Source organism: Homalodisca vitripennis, unplaced genomic scaffold, assembly GCF_021130785.1.
Source record: "Homalodisca vitripennis isolate AUS2020 unplaced genomic scaffold, UT_GWSS_2.1 ScUCBcl_468;HRSCAF=2530, whole genome shotgun sequence".
NCBI lineage: Eukaryota > Metazoa > Arthropoda > Insecta > Hemiptera > Cicadellidae > Homalodisca > Homalodisca vitripennis.
The window spans coordinates 14,325-37,889 of NW_025776596.1; the positions used below are offsets into that span (position 1 = coordinate 14,325).

At 30.1% G+C, this 23,565-nt stretch overlaps 1 protein-coding gene across 1 annotated transcript; it reads right to left on the reverse strand.

Annotated features, from left to right (window-relative positions):
• Positions 1 to 10,060: 10,060 nt before the first annotated feature.
• Positions 10,061 to 12,914, reverse strand: LOC124370756 (histidine-rich glycoprotein-like). The gene is made up of 2 exons (XM_046829054.1): positions 12,819 to 12,914; positions 10,061 to 10,708 (listed from the first exon to the last, which is right to left on the reverse strand). The coding sequence occupies exons 1-2, from the start codon at positions 12,912 to 12,914 to the stop codon at positions 10,061 to 10,063; spliced, it is 744 nt and encodes a 247-aa protein (XP_046685010.1).
• Positions 12,915 to 23,565: the final 10,651 nt, after the last annotated feature.

Genomic DNA, 23,565 nt, shown 5'->3' on the forward strand with positions numbered 1-23,565 from the left:
CACATATAATATGTCGTTGATGTAAAATAACTATACTTAAATTTACTGTATATTTATCTTGAAAAAAATATTTGTTTTTTTCAATAAATATTTCCCTATAAGGTTAATAATAAATCATTCGTTCACATTATTTGTTCAAATAGTTTAATGTGTGGTCCAGTTGGTATATCAAAATAACTTGCCTTTTATAATAGAATATAACCATCAGGAAGAATTAAGAAAGTATTCAAGTAGACTTAGTCTTTTATACCATATTGTTTGAGTGTTTGCTATAATTTGGACTAATCAAAAAAGAAAATAATCAAGACATTTGCTGATGACTCTGTCAATGTTAGCCTGTCGTTCCGATTGTTAGTCAAGCTACTACAACATTTATAGCAATTTACAGGCCTTTCAACTAGAGATGATAATAAAAATGATTTACGTAAATATTAATATATTTTAAATGGAATTAGTTGGTTATTTTCGCATTATATAATAAGAATTTTAATTTAATAATTATTATTTTTCTATTGTAATAACCGAATCCTTATCTATAAATTACTTAAAACACAATCACGTTCCTACATTATATAAAACTATATATTGATGTTTTACATAGCCACAATTAAACCACAAGTGCTAAGCAGTGTCGATCACAGCGTACAGACGTCGAGTTTAGAAGCAGTAGTTCTTCCTCTAATCCTATAGTTTGGGATATAGAGTAATTTTTACCGGGTGTAATTTTAAATCAAGTTTTTAAAATTTTCTTTAAGTACTTAATAGTTTCCTTTCAGCCTCCATAGTCTTCAAAGTAGTAAGTCCCGTACCAGCGTTTATTTAATATATTTAATTTTTATACTGCTGTGATTAAATTACTAAAGTATCCCATATTAACAGAGTCTGAGAATTAATTCAATTTTGGAAGTATTGGAAATTAGAATTTTGGTCGTAAAGTTTAATATCAAGTTTTTGTATTATTTTTTATTTTTAAATATTTTGAGAAGAGAACTTTTTATTTTATTTTGTTAATTTAAACCATTTTGGAGAAGTATACATTTTTTAGTTTCATTTTAATTTTGATCAGACTCTTAATTAGATTTGACCGATTGTGAGAAGTTTTTGAAGAAAATCAAGTCTAAAGTTAGTAAACTTTGTTAAAATTATGGGTAAACTTTAAATCGGAAATAAATTAAGTATTTCCGAAAAGTTGTTCTGATTTATAGAATATTAGCTCCAAAGTCAATTAATATATGTATTTATAATAACGGTACATTACATCCAGAAGTAAAGGGCCAACAAACAGCTGAATATGGCAGGATTTATCATATTCCTCATTTATAGCCAGAGAAAGATTTTTAAACTGAAACTACATGAACCTAAAACACACCATGCTATTATTGTGTTTATAGTAACTATATGTTTAGTGAAACCCGAGGAATACTAAAATTATGTACACAAAACATTGATATTATCTCAGCGAGACTTATAAAATCACTTGTGGCAAGATGAGTGAGCTGATACCAGCTGGCCAATATAAGTAAAGAGCTGCAATATAGCTCCAGCCCACTCCTGATCGTTGTTCAATAACATCTTCTGTTTCTGTTGTAGCCGATATTTGTTTCGCACAGTGTTGGATAAACATACTATTTGGATTGACAGGAGCAACTACTTTCCTTATCATTCCTTGTAATCATGAATTCCTAGTTTCTCTCCTTTCGAATATTTATTGGGTCTTTTTCGTTTAAGGGCCAGCACCTTTCAAACATACTATACCTGACTGACAGTCCATTTAATCGTTTTTTTTTTCGTGTTATTAGTTCGTAGGGCAGTAGTCCAGGTACTAATTCTAGTATAAACCTCGTCTTATCTTATCAGTGATAAACGCGGGCCGCTTATCTTTTGCCTGTAATGAAAAACATGCGTTAGTTCTGTGAGTTATACTTAGTTTTTCTTATTCAATAAAGCCGTGGTGAGTTGATCTGGGCTTGGACTTTTCAAGCTCGAGTTAATTTTTTTTCTAAAAGAGCAAGCAGCGCAAAGTGCTGCGCAGCGGGCAAGCATCGCTTGACCTGATATTTAATAGGCAAGCTAGGGACTTTGTGGTGGCCCTTAAACGAAAAAGACCCATATTATTTATTGTTATTGCATTAAAACACAAGCAGAGTAATATTTAACTTTATTTTACGTATCTATGATTTTTATAAGTAATTATTATTGGTTGAGCGTTAGTCCCAACGACCAGAGGGCCTAGAAAATAAAAGTTGTTCTGTCCCATTCTTTGTTATTTACTTAAAACACCTATATTATACTATAAGTTACAGTCCCAAAAAATATAATTAGTCTAATGTTTGGTAATGAATACATGACTTTGTTTAAAACAAGATATGGTAGAGTGTGTATGGGAGTAATGTTAGAGTATCATTTACTTCATATTTGCATGGAATAACCAAGATTAATGGTATTGTAGATATATATATATATATATATCTATATATGTCCTCTACTGTTTGTAATGTACTAATATCCTACGTTTGGTGTTTAACAAATCATAGTTTGACCAGTGAATAAAAATATTAAAATCAATAAAACTGTACCAACACCAGGTTTCTATGCGCTTGTAGCTATTAGAAATGTGGGACTTTTAAGAATTGATTAAAGTAAATTCTACTCTGACCATATTGTCACTTGACGTTGCAGTTAACGTTGCATCTCGAAGTGAGAAACTGGGGTCACACCACAGTAGTTTCAAACTATGCTCCACCTGCACATGACTTGTTCAGCCAAATGTTTTATATATATATATATATATATATATATATATATATATTTATATATATATATTTACATAACATTCTTTATGCACGAGTCCATGAGAATGTTAGGAACACTAAAAGTTAACTTAAGCAGATTTTTTAATCTAACTTTGAACATTGTACCTATCTTTATTTAGAAGGTTGAAATTTAGGAATTGAGAACATTACTACAACCACTAAACCCTATATTTCTCTTACAGGACTTATAAATCAGAAGAACACATTTTAACCCTATGTAACCCCGTGTTCAATTCTAAACGAACTGCTGGAGACGTTCAAATATTTCAGTTTGTGTTGAAAGTCAGTAAAATATTTCCATCACGATTTTCATCAACACATCACAAAATTATTTTTGTGAACACATTTCCAAAAATTACAGTGATGTAAAAAAGTTTAAATCCATACATTAAAACATATCAAACACAAAGTACAGTACTTTGGAGGATGGAAAACTATCGAATGTTTATTACTGGGTATAATTTTACTGTAGGCTGAGTATTTAAATAAATTATATAGGTGTAACGCATCATACTCGTAATTGCAAAGGACTTAAAATAATTTCTAGAGTCTAAACAAGCAGCACTATGAAATTTCCTTTATCCCAATTCGCTTTTATTCAGTATTATAACCCTAAAATTTTAAATGTGAATATTTCGTAAGTATGATTCCATCTCGCAGCAATTACTGTTGAAAGAAATCATACTAAACTAAAATTGAAGTATTATTAGTGTCAATTATGCATTATTATGTTTCAACGTTATCATAGGTATTGATAGTACTTATTACAGGCGGTCATTAAGAAATATACATGATGTTATACCTCAGGGCGACCTTATTGGCCTTTTATGTAAGTATGTATGTAAGTATGAAATACGCACATACGGTATTCGACTAGATACTATGGTAATGTGCTTGCAAGTTTCAGTTATTTAATTGCTGCTCATTGAAAACCTTTTTTGCTCTGGTTGGCTCTAGCACACTGTCCCTAAATACAAGCTACAATTTAAGAAAGCATTTTGAGATGGATATATTTTTCAGTTCCAATTACGTCATTTCACGTTTTAATTTAATTTTAATTTATGCTTGAGTCCTTTTTATACTAACTGTGTATGTCAGGACGTAGTTGATATCTCGTAACAATATATTAAAAATAACAATGAGGCAAATCATTTCATACGTTTTTTAAATATAATGTATGGTAAATTGCAGCACTTTGTACAATGCACTTAGATTTTTATTTAATCTAGCATAACTTTTAGAACATAGAATCTATATAGTATTCTTACATGACAGCACCGTATAAAATAGTTTGTGTATGTTTAACACATAGTGACATTACTTCTCTATCCCGTATGTACAGTACTTAAGAAGGTAGAGTTTTTAAAACAGAAGTAGGATCAAGACACACCGATCACTTGAAACTTACTCACGCTCCTTATTTCAGGTGGAATCCTTCCAGTAAATGACAAAAATCTTCCGATCCCTTTTTGTTAATTGCCTCGTTTCCTGCGTTTAACTCGAAGACGAAAACTTAATTAGTTTCATAATTTTTGTTAAATTTCAAATTATATCTCACCAATTCCAGACATTTCAAAGCTATTGTTTAAAAATCTTTATCATTACACTAATTCTGAATATTAAAAACCTACATCAACCAAGTTTTTAATAATTTTTATTTTTTATTTAATCTATTTAGACTTGTAACCATACGAAAAGAGACCAACATCACATTATTATTTTATAGTACTGAAACGTCATAGTGAGGAAAATATTACTATATAAATTTTGTATGAATCGAAGAATACAAAAGAGTACATAACACAAAATAGTTATTTGTGTAAAAAAACTGACAACGAATATATCCGAAAATACAACGAAAATAAAAATTTTGTTTCTCACAGGCGACAAAACATTGAGTAAAGAACTGATTCCATAAAAACTCCATTACGGATCTAAGCAACCTTCTCCTAGAGTTACGTTATCTTCACTGCCTCTCCCAGCTTACTAGGATAAGCTCTTGATGGTAGAGTTGAGATACACAGACGTTTTCACAGTTTTGTAGCGTGGTCAACTACCTTTTCTTCAACAATTGTTGTAATAGCTAAATAAAGCGTAGGCTAAAATATTAACTGAACCTAATTAGTTCCAAATATACACGTAAAACAATAAATGTATGCCATCATAGAATGCGTGACATTTAAGATTTTAAAATAGGTTAAGCATTAAATGTGTGTGTGTGTGTGTGTGTGTGTGTGTGTGTGTGTGTGTGTGTGTGTGTGTGTGTGTGTGTGTGTGTGTGTATTCTTACCGAAAATAAGCCGTAGACTCTAATCATTGGCATAAATCTTGTATGTTTTCTAAACATTATTTGATACATTATCATTTTTGATTATATGTACTACCAACGTAAGTCTGTTCTTGTAAAAGTCGTTCAACGAACATTCCTGACGTATAAATGAAGTCTCGATCACGAAGATGACTGCAAATAATCCTAAGCAGACCAATTAATAGATTGAACAACAGATAGTGTTTGTTTACCATATTATCTTAACTATTGCTTATATGTGTCGAATTAGAAGGAGAGATTTATCTACATGCATAAATAGTTCGCTTTAGGAATCCATTTGATGATATAAATTAATTATTACAATTTCTAGTAAAAAAATCTTTATCTCCGTTGTAAATCGACTGTTTATCGATTTGGTTATATTATACTGGTTTAGATTTATTATATCCTACGTATAAACGCTCCCGTTTTCACAGGATATGTACAATGTACATAACTACTTAATTTACACGCTATTTATTTTGCATAGAGGTATAAAGTATCTTAAATCTACGAAAAGGAAAGGAAGGGTAAATAAACCGACTTTCCAATCGAGTATCGCCCGTGTCAGGATCGGCTCTTCCTCTACCTGTCAGGTGCAGGCTAAAAGGAGCCTTACAGATGCTCTGTTTTTAGAGAAATAAAAACTGTATATTTTCCTACTGTTATTTGTTACTAATTTAACATTTTCTCACAAATACGGCTGATAGTTGCTTGATATTTTGTAACTTTGCAATATTATACCTATACTAATCATAATTATGTTTTTAATTATTACAGTTGTAATGAAGCAATTAGATTCATTAACTATCATAAACATTTTACATGTTGTGTGAAGTAATTATCCAGCAATCCCTCACACCTCCATTTTCCATTTTAGAAATCATAATGAAACGTATAGTCCATAGTCTTTATATAATTATTATTCTGCGTACTATATTAATCTAACCTAGAGAGTAGACGTAATTACGCAATACTTAATTCCATATTTAATACAAATTATGTTGTACTTAGCTGATTCTTGGATTAAAGGACTTTTCGTACATTCATTTTAGCTTTCGTTATGTCTAGGAGAAAATGAATAGCCATTTTAAAAGTATAACAAACTGGTCTTTATTCTGAGGGGTCTTTATAGCTAAGCAAGAAGTTTATCGCCAATCACGGATACTCTTTTAATACAAAATGGGATGATTTCAAGAATTTTTTAAATATTCGAAACCTAAATCTTACCTTAGCTTGTGTTTTTTTTCCAATTATGCTTTTTAATTAACTGTTTTTTATGCTTTAAAGTAAATAAAATGTTCATTAATAATCGATATATCACCGTTAGACATCGAGATAAAGAAACTGACAGTCTTCTTAGATTTGTTTATTTTGCTTTAATTTACATATCTGAAAGTTAGTTTTGAGTGTGCTAAGGTAAGAAAAATATTATCTAAGAAACAAAATACGAGTAGCATTTTATATGTTTAACCATATTAACAACCTCTCATTGTAACCTGCAGCAAAACTGACATAAATAACGATATGCTTTATTCTAAACGAAAATGTATGTATCAACTTTAAGAAAATCTAGTTTTTTGAGATTACAAAATAAAAATTAACTATCGGCTCTTGGAGTAAAAGGCGATTCATTTAAAAGGCGGAAGACCTAGAATTATTTACAGACTCGATAATATTTTTATTATTATTTTTTAAATCCTAATATAATGTAAACAACGTCTGTTTATTGTTTGTTTTGTATTAGGCTGAATGAATCATTACAATATTACACAATAATACCATTACATTATATTTTCCAGATACATGTAAAAAGTCCGTAATTGTTTGTTGACTTTTTTATACAAAAACCATTTTCTAAATACAAATACCAAAACTTTATAACAATAATCAGTCCGTTTAAAAAAATATTTTTTTCTGTATAACAATTCTAAATGGCGTCCAGTAGCGGCACTATACTAACTGCTACTGAAAAGTGTTCATGTGAAATTATACCGATACAATTCGCAAGTTTTTCAAAAATTGAAACGGGCAAAGGTACCTTCGTGTGTACATTATTTTATATCGGTGTTTTGAGAATTTTTAAATAAAATTGTAGTTTAAGGAAGGGTTTTAGTACAAAATGCATATTATTGACAGTCTACATGCATATACAAAAATAATTGACTGTTGATATTTTTTATAAAATCTGTTTAATAAACGTAATAAACAGATGCAATCTTAAATTCAAAATCTTAATATAAAATAAATAATTGTAAAGTTTTAATAGAGGGGTTTTTGCCATACAATCCTATATTCGCCAAAAGACTGAGCTACAGAACATGATGTAGTTAAATCTCCATACATTTGAATGTGTTGTCACTGGAACCTGCAATGGAGATAGAACCAGAGCAAACAAGACGATATTGTTGTCACAGAGGTCCATCAAGCCTATATTTGAAGCAGCATAATGTCATCATATGGAAAAGACCCTAATAATATGTAATATAAATGATAAATCCTTTTCAACTCTTTCGTAATAAAGAATGATAAAAGAGTTTAAATATATTTCATTTCCATATTTTGTAATCATTCGTTAATTTCTTAATAAATTAATAATTTCATTATGAATTATTAATGCAAGTTTTTTATGCCGTTTTTCTTTGCATTATTTAGTTAATTTATTAAGGAATTCTTTGAAAAAACTAGACTCATAACAAATATAACATGCGAGAAAAGGGGTAAAATACAACCCTAATATCTGATTGGGTAGAAAATAGGTAAAGAACAAAATTACAATGGTTGTGCTATTGTTTAGTACATGATTTCAAGCTATAGTTTTAACATCTAAAAGTTAAGTACTTTACGGGTTTCATATTTGGAATGAATACAATTTTTATGTTAATATTTTAAGCTTAAGAAAAAAATCTATATCCTCGACAGAATTCTTGGATATTTTACGCTACTATTTGTGGAAAAAACTATTATTTTAGGTATATGATATGTGGTATGAGTGATTGGTATTTAGATGCGTTTCATGAAATTAGAATAAATTCTAACTAAACGAATGCTATTTGGTTGTAAGGATCCAATAATAATCTTCTTCTTTTTTATTGCTTTGCTTATACAGTTGATTAATCATTATTCTTAATCCTCTAACCAACTTTCAAACCGGTTTCTTTGAGACAAATTATGATCCATTTGAAGAAGAAAGTTGTGCACCGGATTACACGAAAGTACCAAAGTACGGCTGGTAAACTTCTAACCACTCCGTCGGATTCGAAATCAGACATTCATTTTCCTTGTTTACACCTAAACACAGTATAAAGTAATAGAAGAAATCCCTTAGGTATGCTGCACTAAGATTATTTCTGCTGAAAATAACAATATGTGACTGAAATCTCTTTGTTAAGTTACAAAATCACCTTTTAACGAAATTTTAAAATAATAACAACAGAAGAAACAAATATTATTTAAAAAAATAGAAGATATTTATATTAATTATTATAAAAACATAAAGTTTTACTAGTATTAAGAATGCATTTTCTTGAATACATTCAAACGATTTTATAGTTATTGCTTGAAATTAAATTTTAAATAACTTTCATTTTAATCACTTAAAATTATATAATTTTAAATAAATAAATTAATAACTTTCATTAATTACATGATGAAAGCTATTTTATTGAAGGAAACAGAGAAACATAAAATTCATAAATATAAATCGAGTCTGATTGTATAAAAATTGAGTACACTAATTCTGTTTAAATAGTCATTATGACACACTCCATTGCTCTATTCTAGTGTATATACACAGCGAATAGGGAAGCGTTTCAAGCTTTATTGCACGTAATTAAGCCAAACAGTCTATTTAGGAACAAAAGTTAATCGATTCCCCATGTTTAATTCTGTTCTTTGTTCAAACCTTTGTGACTCAGCACGGAACAGCACTTTTAATTTGGGTTCACACATCGTTTATAATTTGACATCAAAAGGTTTGCCAAATAAGTACTGCAATTTTATTTTATATTTTTTATTAGTTTTAGAAATTGTTTCCTTTCATTCAATAATTGTGCATATCTCATAACTCTAGAGCACAATATTGAGAAATTGATAGAGCTTAACATAATTGTATGTATAAATCGATTACGTTAGAAAATAAGGGGAAACAGTTCTTTTTTTTTTATGTATGTAGAAAAACCTATCTCTACTCACTAAGAAGATAGATTCCAATCCTCGTAACATTATGCTATACCTCTGGTAACATAGATCGATTGCAAATGTCCGAAAATCCTATTATTTTTTCAAACATTCCTTAGTCAATAACAAACTTTAAACAAAGAAATACAGATATACCACCGAGTACTGTACTTATATTTCATGTATTAGGTGCAATAATAATATAGACTAGCGAATGGCTGATTTTTGACTAACCTTTACAACAAGATAAACTCTTTTACGTCGTGTTGTAGGTTCCACACTTAAAATGGATATTCTACTAGTTTAGTTCTAACCTTCCTTTTGAATTGCCTTTAATGTGTTATTTTACTGGAGAAAGTTTGTATTTATTACAGTGACTAAAGATACTCTTTCTTTTGAAGTTTCTATGTCGTTTACGATTTATTACACATTAAATAGATCTAAAAATGAAAAAAATTATATTTTTCTTAGCACTTGACAGTTTCAAAGAAAATTAAAGAAAGCACCATAAATTCAAAGATGTATTGTAACGTTTAGTGTTAATACAGACACAAATATGTTATTATCTCCAATTAAAAATGTATTTTAATTAAAAAGTTTTTTGAGTTTGGATGAATGTAATACTAATTATTATTACTAGCATATATATAAAGTGGGTATTAATAATTTATTTTACAAGTTTTCCAGGACAGAATGTTTTACAACCAATTTAAATCATGAATAATGAATTTATTTTTAAGAACAATTTAATATCAGAGAATCAATAATGATAATCGTGATGACCATAGTAACTGGCCTTGTGGAGGGCTTCAAGATGGTGATGTTTGGCGGCAGCGACCTCGTGAGTGTCTGCCAGGTATCCAGACTTGAGCACGACAGGCTTGGCGAGAGGTCCGTGGTAAGGAGCGACATGATGGGAGTATCCCTGATTCGCTCCTGAATGCCCGCCATATCCTCCGGCATAACGTCCGCTGTAGTCATGTCCGTATCCTGCATGAGCCTTGGCCTTGGCTACGGCGGCGAAATGTTCAGCCTTAGCAGCAGCAACCTCGTGAGTGTCTGCGATGTGTCCGTCATGGAGTACATGAGGTACTGCTATGGGTCCATGGTATCTGTAATCTACATGGCTTTGGTGTCCTTGCTTAGAGCCACTGTCTACTTCATCCTGGTTATATCCATAGCCTCCTCCATAACCGTAGCCTCCTCCATAACCGTAGCCTCCTCCATACCCGTGACCGTGAGACTCTGTAGCCAGAGCAGCAAGATGAGCGCTCTTGGCAGCTGCTACTTCATGTGTGTCTGCTAGATAGCCGTTGTGGAGGACATGTGGGATGGCGATGGGACCATGATAATGACTATGGCTCCCATACACGTCCACAGCAGCAAGAGCAGCAAAGACGAGAACTGTCTAAGATGTTTTACAGTTAGTATCTCAAATTAATACAGTCATTTATTTATCTTTCTATATAAATATACAAGTATTTATATATTTCAACTTTAAATTTATTCATTAGAAAAATATTTTTTTTAAATACTTCATATAAAAATAAGCTGTAATTCATCCGTGTGTTAAATTTTTCTTTACTCTTGTGTTTACATTATAATACAATTTATATATTTTATGTTATATCTATGAAAAACAACAATTCTAATACTTTTAGTTTTAATGATTGTGAAGATCATAAATTACCAACAATTTATTAGCTTGCATAAATAAAATTTTACATTAAATCTACAAAACTGTTTGTGAATACATATCTAGTTGTTAAGAACTTCAAATAAAAACTAATTCATTTAATTTTTCGAATTCAAATTAGTATAAACTTAATAATGTTCAAGTTATAAAATTAATTTTGTTCATAAACAAATTTAGAGAGAAATTATCTTTTGAGACTTGTTGTACACGTTCATTGTTGTGGTTCACGTAAATTTTTTAATATATTTCTTTGGTTGCCATACCTCTAACAGTTATATTTAAATATTCCAATAAAGTAATAAATATGTACTTTCTTATCCAATTCCAACCACCAACTGTCAAAGTAATCGTTAAATATTCTATTTTTAGTCACTTAAAACAATAATATCTATTTGAAACCATGAAATTAAATTGTAATATTCCATTTTGGTAATATTATTATATATTAGTAACAAAAATCACCACCTAGAATACTAGTAATATATTTTTAAAATTACACGAAATTTTCTAATCACGAATATTAATCCAATTTTCTCGAAACTTTATGACACTTCAACATAAAAATTGTGTACCAGTCGTTAATTATGTAAACTCAATTCTAATGTTGGGGAACCTAGAACATGATAAATGATCTCGTGAACTGTCTAGGTCCTATAATTTCCCGTATATATCAAAATGTTTTTAAAATATTTTGAGAATTATTATACATAATTTTTGTAATTATTTTTATTACGCTAGAAACTTTTCAGTTATAATAATTCTTAAAGAAAAAAATATAAAAGCTAAAAAGTAGGTTTTAAATAGTCTAAATGCTGTCATTTATCAAGTAAAGAAAATATAAATTATAGTGTTATTTTTCTTCCAAATACAAAATTATTACTTATAACCTATCAAATTAATTAAACGTAAACACTATATATCACATATTGGGCTAATAAAATGCAAACCTTTCATGATACTTATACATTTAACCGACATGCCTTTGTCACTGAGAAGAAGTATACAGTATAATAAAAATATTCAGCTAGTCATCATTGGATAAAATCTCAATATTGTATTACTTCAAACATGCTCTTGTATTTTTAAAGATTAATCATCACCCTACAGTTATAATTCATTCATAGAATATATATATGTATATATATATATATTTATATATATATATATTATATATATATATATATATATATTTATATATATATGATAAAATACAAAAATAATTGAATCGGAAAAAGTAAGCGCTCTATGGTGTAATGGTAGCACATTCACCCGGTTTGACTCCCGGCGGAACTAGTACTTTTTTGCGATTCAATGTTTATTTTAATTAAATAAGGCTATTGCCATTTATACAATTTAATGTAAATAAAAGTCATTTGACAGGTATTTGATCTTCCGATCATATGTTAGTTTTGCTTATTTAAACGCATATGTGACAGATACGGCCAAATACAAAAATAATTGAATCGGAAAAAGTGAGCGCTCTGTGGTGTAATGGTAGCACATTCATCCGGCAAGTGAGAGATCCGGGTTCGACTCCCGGCGGAGCAAGTACTTTTTGCGATTCAATGTTTATTGAAACTAAATAAGGCAATTACCATTTATACAATTTAATGTATGTATATATAGATATATATAGGTTTTTTCTTGTATGTTTACTGTAAAAAGCTACATCTGCAAATCAAGTACATACATACAATAATTGGTTCAAAACTATTGTTCATTATAAACCAATAAAAAAGGATTAACTAATAGCGTTTCTTAAGTATAAAGACTATTACTTCCACTGTTACACTATATACAGCATATGCTGGGGCTCACTTACCTTGATGTACATGATGGTAGAGAAGAGGTGGTCTGGTTTGGTCAGGAAGATGTTCGGTATATATACTAACCCAAGCTTAGTGTGCCAACACGCCATGTTCGGTGAAGACACAACATCCTCGGTTGAGAATGTCTAGTTCACTATCGGTTGTGTAAACTCGCTACGCGTAGTTGCTCCAAGAGGTGCAAAACGCTCATTAATTAAGACATTACTTTATGCTGGAGTAGTCACTGTTAATTGGAAGATATAATGTAAATGGTGCAAAACAGGTAGACATTTGTTCACATCTTCTAAATAATTAAGGCACATACACTGCGTTTATTTGAATTTTCTGTTCTTGGCTTATGTTACTATTTTAGCCTTTATGTAAGGCGCTTACATAAAGAATATAAGTTTTTATTACTCCCCAAAGAGGGGATGAATTTGAAGGAGACCTTTTGTCAAACGATTACGATCAGGCCCTGTATGAATGCAGTCAAATTATTGTTTATAAGCCATACACGAAATACGAGTAGAGAGAGTTTTATTATTTTATATAAGAACTTAAATTTTCAGTCAAGAAATGTATGACTTATATAAAGACTGTTAGTATTTTCACTTTTTGTTTTTAACAGGTTTTATTTGGCCCGGTTGCAAAATAGGCTGATTTTCTAATATTAAGTTATAATCATGTGTAACCAAAAACCGATTGCAAAATCTTCACCATTAGTTACTATAAACGGTATGTCCATGTGTGAATCAGAATTCTAACGAAATTTACTTTACCTTTATAAAGGTAACAAATAACAAGGATCGATTAAAAAACGTGTCACTCACATTCGTATCCAATAATAACAGAATGTTCTTAAGCCTGTTTAAAACTACATGGTATGAGGTAAGTAAAGGACTACATAAATGAAATAACTAGAGAGCATATATATTATATTCCTCTAGATGAAAATATATTGTTCTATGTTTAGTTCATAACTACAGTAAAACACAGCAGAGTTATAAACTGGCCATCAGCTGTAAATACTAATAAAGTAGTAATTAATAATATTATGCAGTACGAAAATTTGCTGAGATTTGTAGATAAAATGTAAAGTTCATAATAGATTCATAGTTCATAGTTTATGAGAGCCATATGAGAGAGTGCACTATAAATATTACTTTCAGTATGACGTACACACGTAGAAATAATAATTGTAAAAGAAATTATGCATTTTATATTTTCTCGAATAAATGCTTGTATGCAAGGAATTCTCATATCTGATGGCATATTATCAGAAACAGAATGAGCAATGTTAATGTTACGGTGAATTATATATAATTGTATGTTACCTTGTAACAGCTACCTTGGGGCAGTTGTTCTAAATACTGTATCTACTATACTATACTAAATACTGCCATAGAAAGATGTCAGAATAATGTTGAAATTAAAATGCAGAGAGCCGTTTAAAATATCCTTGGAGAAGCTCGGATTGTTAACGTTACCTAGGCTATATATTCTCGATATTTCCCTGTACTGCCGTAGGGATAAATGTGAACTGGTTCGTATCAGGGACGTCCACCAGTACTAGACCTGAGGCCGGGAAAACTTCAGAACTGAACAGCATAGAACGACTATGATCGAACACTTGCCGTCTCAATATAGTGTCAAGATGATCAATAAGCTTCCTGGAGATCTCAAACGAATCAATCAACCTAACAAGGTTAAGCATTTTATTTTTATTTTATTTATCTTCTTCTAATAACAAATGTATTAAGAACACAAATATATTTATGCTCACACATTAATATGTCTATGATAACTTAAAGAAGGTTTAGTTCATAGACTTTTAATTAATATTATGAAAGGACGTTTGCAATAACAATGTTTTAATACTCATTACTGCTATAAAGAAGTACTACTATTATTATTGTTTACTATCCCCATCCTGTTCTAAGGTAATCATCAATAACTTTACGTTTACTAAAGCATCATTTTTAAAAAATCTCGGACTCTTTGTCATGGTCCAAGTCACACAGAGTCGGTTACCATTTCGGAATCCGTAACTCCTTGGCGATCTGATGGTCGTTTGAGAACTGTATGAGAATGTAACATTTTGTTTTAATGTTATATTTCCACTTTATTTTGGAGTCACAAAATCCATGTTATAACAAAAGTGTGTTTTTCGTGATCAAATTTGAACCACATAAATGTACGCTGGATATCGTAAAGTAGTTCTGAAACACTTTAATTTCAGTACTTTTAAATTATTCTATCACTTAGTATGTTTATTCTAATTACGGGATACAAAAAAATTAATGAATGATTTCTTGATACAATAAATTATAGAATAGTTTACTATTTAATATTGTGACAAATGTTTTCTAATTTTCTAATATTAGAGCACGAATACCAGATTGAAAAGAACATCTTGGTAATCATGTATCTCATAATATTATTACCTTTTTGTTCTAGTGCTTTAATACAAATACATAAACTATATGTACCCTTGAAAAAGCGTGATGATATTGTTATTGTTTTCAAATTAAACGTAAACATAGTTTAGTAATGAAATATAAATCAAGACAAAGTAGAATACTAACAACAAAGTGACCAAAACTCCACATAGAGGTAAATATTTGACAGATTTGGTGTTGGTTGTAGTTTACCCGTCAATCTTCTGAAAGTACATTGTAATGGCATACAAACACGCCTAGTTTACATGAGTCGACTGGCGATAAATGAATTGCCAACAAAACAATTGTTTACTATTTACAAGCAATTCATTTACGCCCGTATATTTGGCACGTTGTTTCATTATACATTTATTTGGTAGAGTAATAACATTTCAACAACTTATTGTTGAACAACATACTGGAAAATTACAACCTGTTTGTTCATTACATACACGCATAAACACTTTACTATTCGTGTTACTATGCCCATTCGTTTTATGAAAAATAATCTGAATCTCAATTCAGAAGCATTGACTGTGGCTTTCGTCACGTAACTTAGCTATGGTGGGAAAGATTGAATAAAACGTGAATGTCGGATTTACCTCAAGTTAACCTTCCTCTTAGTGTTGTGTCTAAAACCTGCGTTGCCGACTCCTTTGGATCTCTTTAGACGAACCCCAGAATCCATGAGTGGTCTATGACAGTGGAATATTGCAGACCCTGAATTAAGGGGAAGGTGACCAAAATATAAACTCAACATTTTCTTCGGCTTTCTAATTTTATAGTAAATTTTTGCATCATGATCACTCCTTCCTGAAAACATTCTAGAGCTAAACCATTACCAAAATCTAACCGATCTTTTTAATTTCCAGTGCCTTCCTACTCTTACTACCCACTCATAGAATAACTAACAGAAAAATATCCAAAACATTAAAGAATAACCGAATTCTAAAAGTTTTTATTACAGTTTTAGACAGTGCAAATAACATATTATGTGTTTGATCGTTACCTTCATCAAGGATTGACATATGGCAGTACATCTTTCTGCACTTTAAGTAAAGCACGTCACGACAGTAACTACAATGTAAATAATTAAATAGCTGGTACCAAGTGAAAAACTCCATTATATTGGTTGAAATATTTCCAGAAATTTTGCTTTTATTCATATTCCTTTATGGGTTTTTTCCATATGATGGATAGAAAGGATTGCAATTTTTGAAACAGAGTTCTATTTTCTTAATATATAAGGGAATTTTCCGAAATCCCACTATCCTTTTAAATATATCTACTAAAATTTGTTCATATTTAAATCAATCAATTCATTTCTACAACTTTCTAGGTTTATATGGTGTGACAAACACTAAACAGAAACCCTCTGGCCACGGAAAATATTATTACATAATATTTACATACAATCGTGATATTACCAAACCAGAATAACTTAATGATTAACATGTATTAATATCTGAGTTTATTAGTGTATATACAATTTTTAAGGCTGAACTTGCTATATTAAGTTAAATTATTATAATTTATGATGACCTTAATACATCACGATCATAGATAATATAAATACTACTATTAAGGATATTTAGTAGCAATATCTTTCGTTTCATCTTTTGGGCAAATGTTCTCTCGGCAAATATAATATATTAGTTTAAAAATATAAAAATTCAAAAATCGTTAATTTTGTGTGCGCCATCGAAGATTCATAATTACAACTTTTAATAAGTTTTAAACGAAACTTATACAAACTGCAGTGCTCTAGAAGTTTCTCAAAGTAAATGTGGACAGGATATCGTTTATCGTAACTTCGTAAGTAATAACCGTTTTAAGGGAAACTCGTAAGTTCCCCTTTTAAACGGCTAAATCCACAGTGAGTCTACAAAACAACGTTTTAAAATCTGTTAGGAACCTAGTGAAATACTGATGTAAGCAATACATAATACAGTACATAATAACGTATGACATATATAGATTATTCAAGAAAATCGTATCAGTTGCAATATATTTGTTTTGTTAGTATCACGTTCCTATATAAGCATAGTAAATCATACCAAGGATTCACACAGCAAACATATATTACTTGAATATATGAGATATAAAAATCGATAGTCTTGTTTTCACTATACAAAATTCATAATTCCAACTTCTTAGAAATTTAAAGGAAAATTATTTTGTTCGGCCTTCGTTGCTTTCAAGGTTACACACAAACCAATATAAAAATAATTACTGAATCTCATTTTATATGTATTAATGTCAGTTCGTTTTCGAGTTATCGTAAGGAGAGACATAAATTAAATATTTTCTGACCTTTAAGTTAAAAGATAATCAATCAGCCAATGAACCAAAAAGATAAAAGAATTCCTGGAGTTAAGTCAATGATACTCCGATTGTATCATATTTGCCTGACAGCCATGTATCACACAACGTCACATTTAACAAGCCAATTAGCTCACTCACTATGTTATTTAGTGCTGACATCAACTCACCTCAAGTGTCAAACACTAGACCTTTACTTTTTGATCATGTAAGGGGCATGTTAACGGTTAATTACAAATTCCGATATAGCATTTTACCTTCATTACAAACATTATTTTGGTGTGTTCAAAACGTTTTCTTATTTTTAGTTCTTGAGTATTTACAATGTTTGCATTCATACTCCAGAGTGGAACTCCATTATATATATCCACATCAGTTAATGACAAATTTTAAAGACCAACTCTACAAATTACGAAACATTAATTTTGCTCATTTGAAACGTGAAACATTACGACCAATTGCAAAATAACAAGATTAGGCAACATATAATCAGACATTTAATATTATTGTTTAACACTATATGAAAAATATAGGATCACACTAGCCCGCGTGTCGTGTAACAGGTTTCAAGGATGTAGGATGCAAAATGTCAAGTCATTATACAATTCATTAGGCTATATGTGGGACTGTTCCACCATCTGCTTTGCGTTTTTTTTCGGTTTTGTCATGGTCATGAGACATATTTAAACACGTTTGCTAACGCCCAGCAATGGATTTGGTCTCCATTATTATAGCACTTAGTGTTCCTTAAATAAAAATAAAGATTTTCAAGTATGTATGTTACTTTGTTCTTCATATATGTTGCGGACAGACAAAAAGATAGACAGTGATGGATTTTTGAAATTCCCAGATTAATAGGCTAAGAGTTATCGTTATTGCTGTTCCAGATGACTTTAGTTGTTAATGTATTAGTTTAAACACATTGTTAGATAACTGTTTTGCAGAACAAACCAAAACAGGTATTATTTATTAGTTATTTGTGTCACATATTTTCACAGTTAGCTCTTTGTTTACCCAAGGATTTTACGTGTTATTATTTCTTGGTTCTAAGCATAAACGTTTATTCTTTTATATATTTGATGTAGTTCATCTTATTTTTCAGAGGATAACTTTATTCGCACATTAAATTAATATTTGAATTTTCAGGGCATAAATTTATATTAGTAATTCAGTATTTATTCAATTTAAGTTCTTTCTAATGCATTCGTAATTTTTATTTAAAATGTACTTTAATAACTTGTTCCTTTAAAATTCGACAAAAATACATATTTCAAGGTGTTTATATTTGTTTAAACTCGATGATCTAATCACACGTATTTCTCTTCCAAACATTCAAATGGCATACTATTTAATGTAGTAATGAGCTAAATTAACATGAATAATAAAATAATTTATTTATTATTTAGTTATATTGATAAATAACATATGATATTACAAGTCATATTCTCATATTAATTTTCTTCAACGTACAATGTTAAAAATTGATTCGACGATTTACAATTATTAACAATGATTGTTTTAAAAATACTAAATTATCACAAAAACATCTGGGAGTATAACTGTGTCACTTTAAAGTAATTCAAATTAAATTGGATAATACTAATTAAATGAATGCACGTGATCGGGGTTAAATTTCAAAAGCCTAATTTACAATGTAATCTAATCAATGATCCCGTTAATTTAGTTATTACCTTATTCATTAAGTGGACCATCTAATTAGAGCTATAGGTTATTGTAAATTCTGAACACAATACTATACATTGAGTTCATTAGATTCGTGAGGATAAATTATAGACGTTGAATGTTAAACTAACCTCACAAAAAATTATTATAGAAAAGATGGGTATGTAGCTAAAACAACTATTGTATGTGTCACTTTTACAAGCCTTTCCGTTTAATTCTAATTAATATTAATAATGTTGAGAGATATCTAGTAATCCTTTTGATAAGCGTGATTTCAATATTACCACAAAAAACTAATATTTAATATTATATTAGGGCTAAATGGTTTAAATACAATTTATTTGCCCTAGGACAGACTTGCAATGGTATGGCTCTTATTATAGTATAAATATATACTATATATTTATATATAGTATATCTTTATAGTGGAATTTAGATAGTATAATTTTGTCAATATTTAAAATTTAAATATTTTGCAAAGTAAGACTTTTACATTCAATAAGTAAGGGTCAAAATAAGGTGGTACAGGATTACGTAATTTACATGTTCGTAATTTATAAGTTCAATTTAAATATTTTGCTTTTGAACATAAAAAAGGCAGTAAGGCAGTAACAAAATATATTTGGAATATATTGGAATTCCACAAAAAGTAAAATCACACAAAATATATTGGATTTGTATAGTTAGAATGTCTAGTTTTTGTTCGAATGCGCAAAGAATGTGCTGCGTATGTGCCGGGTTCGTTTAAATATTTATTAATAATTTTCATTCCTGTATTTACAGTTCAGCGTTTTTAGAAACGTATAAAAAACCAATCTGAACCACGTCACATTCCGAAACTACGTCCTTTCCTATGTTTTTGTACATGTTGTAAAATATTAACTGTAGTGACGCTAAAGGAATTCAATTCAAAGGTATCCGATAAAATATTTACGTTAAAGTATGATAATAATAATAATTAATAATAATAATTCCACGGATTATTTACTGGAATATAACTGTAATATAACATGTGTTATCGTGTCTTATGGTAAACCTGTAATATACTTTTACTCTAAATTTGCCATCATAATTACCATAAGACCAGTATAAAATGTTTTATAGACATGCTTATAAGACATTTATATTGCAATAATAATTTTTAATACAAAAATCTATCAGTTTATTCCTTGGACCAAAATGAAAGTATCAAATTTCAAGTCTTTTACGCCCTTACATCAAGAAATATTGTAACAGATATAAGAAGCGCCTGTCATGTCCTTAACTATATAGTGTCGTGACATAGACACAACTACATCATTCGTACTTAATACCAACAGTTTTGCTCTTTTATAATACTATAGAACCTTAAAGTTATGTATTGACTTTCTAGCGAAAACTAGAATGCACAATCAAGTATTCTGTATTGGAGGAAAGCTTTGTCCACTATTACCTAAGCAAATGTTTTCTTAAAATCCACCTCAGACTTTACACTCAACTCTGTTGCACTGCTTCAGATTATTTGACGTCACTAGTTACCTTAACATGTGACTACTATATTTAAAAGTATATTTAATACAAGCGTTTATTACCACATCAATCCTCAATAAACCCGATTTTAAAATGAGAATATGGGTTGTTAATACTGTGACTACATACTACATACTAAAAAACCAAATATTGATCCATTATTACAATATAATAATAATTCAAATATAACATACAGGGCTATCGTAGATTGTATTAGGTTGTAAAAAGTGCCAACAGAGTAAGAAGTGCTATGTGACAGATTACTCTGTGATTGTGACGTCTGGCAGCTGTTAGAGATATTGTGACAGATGAGCTCTCCGACAACACTAACCTCTGATATCTTGTTACTGGGGGATTTCTTATAAGTGTCTGGTGGACATACGTGACTATCTACATTGTATGTTTGGCCTACCTTAAAGATATTATTATATGATTTAATATATTATAACTGCATATAAATAAATAAAATTAATGCAATGTACTTTACGTTTTTCCAGAAACCCAGTGAAATTGTCTTTCGATGCAATCATTGAAGAATCATTATAAGAGAGAAAGATGCTAAGCGTGTTTTTTAAGATTATGAAGATGATAACGGATAGAACCCCTTAAATAAATATAATATTATTATTGCTATTTGTATTACAGATGCAAATTTTACCTAAGATATAAATCTTTATATAAATTAATACCATTAAAAAAAATTATTATTGAGATATTATCCAACATTTAATCTCTTACATGCTTTTATTCGACCAACAAATGATAACAAATGATTAAAACTTCAAATAAAAACGTGTTAAAGTTAAAACAAAATTCAGTTTCGGTAAATACTATATCGATTTATAAATTTTTAAAGTCACATGACAATAAAGTAGTATGTATTTTGAAGGGATGTGGGGAGTGACTCATTCTCTAATAGGGCCCGAGGGATTCGGTGCCAACTCCGCTGTCTACATCACAGTCTTTCTTCCATACTATTACTTTCCTATCATTTCTTCTGCTTTGTTAGAATTGTTAGCATTAGTAAAATGTGCGTGTATATCTATGTGCCTTTTAAATATACCTTTGGTTATTGTTATATTTTCTGTAGAATAATATAAACTCTCCTAAAACTAGGTGTGTACTTCTTTGTTGTCTATATACAAAAATATAGCAGGCTTGAGGTTTAAAAAGTCAGTAAAACCTTGAGTATTTTTGAAGTTGAAATTTAGAAGCGTTAATTATTGTATATTATACTAGATTTACAATCATTAGAATGTTTAAACGGCAAGTTTCTTGATTATTGGTAAGAAAGTACCTTAAAATAGTCACACCTGTCCATATTAGATAAAAGTGTATATTCAAACACCAATTAATAATATGTAATTTGCATTCTAAAGTCCTAGAAGTTAACTAGCCACTTTTAAATTTAAGCTGCTTTTACCACCGGCTTTTCCTGTGGTATAGAAAGTATTTACTTATAACACTGTACCAAGAGTCGTGATTACAATACAATAGTACACTTTGAGCCTTTAGGTGTGATATTTATATAAATATCAATCATCTATATTAAGACCTAAAGTCATTAGCCCAGCTCAAAAACACCTTTCTCCCAGTGCAGCCAGTGCCTGGATCCAAAAAAAGCCAGCGATGAAGAAAACCAAAACGACTTGGTTGCTTCGTTTTGACATCAGATATACATAGACTATAAAATATATTATAATGTATATGAATAGGTATTCACATGAAGCTCTCGCATATTTGGGGTGGAAATTGTAAATATTATGTGCGAGACACTTCTTTCTTCTTTCTCTTAAGAAAAACGCAATAAAGATAGATATGTAGAAAAGGGTAGGATACGTAGATGGCATACATGTCTCTGCACGGCCTGTGAGGCTTTAGAGCCATCTTGTTCAAAGTCAAAGAATTATTAATTGCCTCCGAGAACTTTCTACCATTCCTGGTGTAACGTCAAAGTCCGTTGGTAAGAACGTGATGATTTGAGACAACTTGATCACATCGCCTTTTATACTGCACGATTATGTCACTTACTTAGTTGTCTCTGATCTGAAAAAGACATTTTACTTGTACTTCTGAGCATTTATGACCAGTTATTCCGTATATGGCTTCATTTAACGCAAGCAGATCATCCACTTTACACCTCTCGTTTGACAAATCAAGGCATTATTTATAAAATTCCATGTACTTTTTAATATTGCCGCGTGTATAGGGTGCTGAGTAAAGCAAAGACGAGCGTAGTTACTCCTTGGTTTGCCAATGCTGGTGGTTCGGAAGTCACCTTATAACTGTTGGTCCCAGATCACGTTTTATAGAGGGTTTTAGTGCTATCTTTGCCTAGTGAAATATAAAATTCACTTTTACTTTTTCATTGACCATATAACAGGACTACCACACCTTTTTTGCGATCCACCTGGCGTCGGTAATAGCTACAGACACAACATCACAAAACTAATCATGTTGTACCCAATGATGCTAATTCAAGAGTTTGATTGTAAATATAAATTAACTAAATATCAGTCTTTGATGTAATGTAATTAAATCGGCAAATCAAATGCTTTCCTCTTGAGTAATCATGTCGTATAAGGTTTATTGGAGCCCCATGAATTCATCGTATTAACTGTGCAATTGAAATCTTTTGTTAATAAAACAAAACTAATCCTAATTGGTAATTATTCTACTCACCCCTCAAAGACAACTCAGAGAGTAACATGATGGCATCATGTATTGGCGAATAAAAAGAAAAAACTGTTGGTGTACGAAATCGTGCTTTGCTGTGAACATCTCAAAGGTGAAAATCATGTTATCGCTG

Coding starts and splice junctions, on each gene's coding strand:
- LOC124370756 (XM_046829054.1), bottom strand. CDS start 12,914: ATGGCGTGTTGGCACACTAAGCTTGGGTTAGTATATATACCGAACATC. Junction 10,709..12,818: donor CTACCATCATGTACATCAAG/GTAAGTGAGCCC, acceptor AAAACATCTTAG/ACAGTTCTCGTCTTTGCTGC.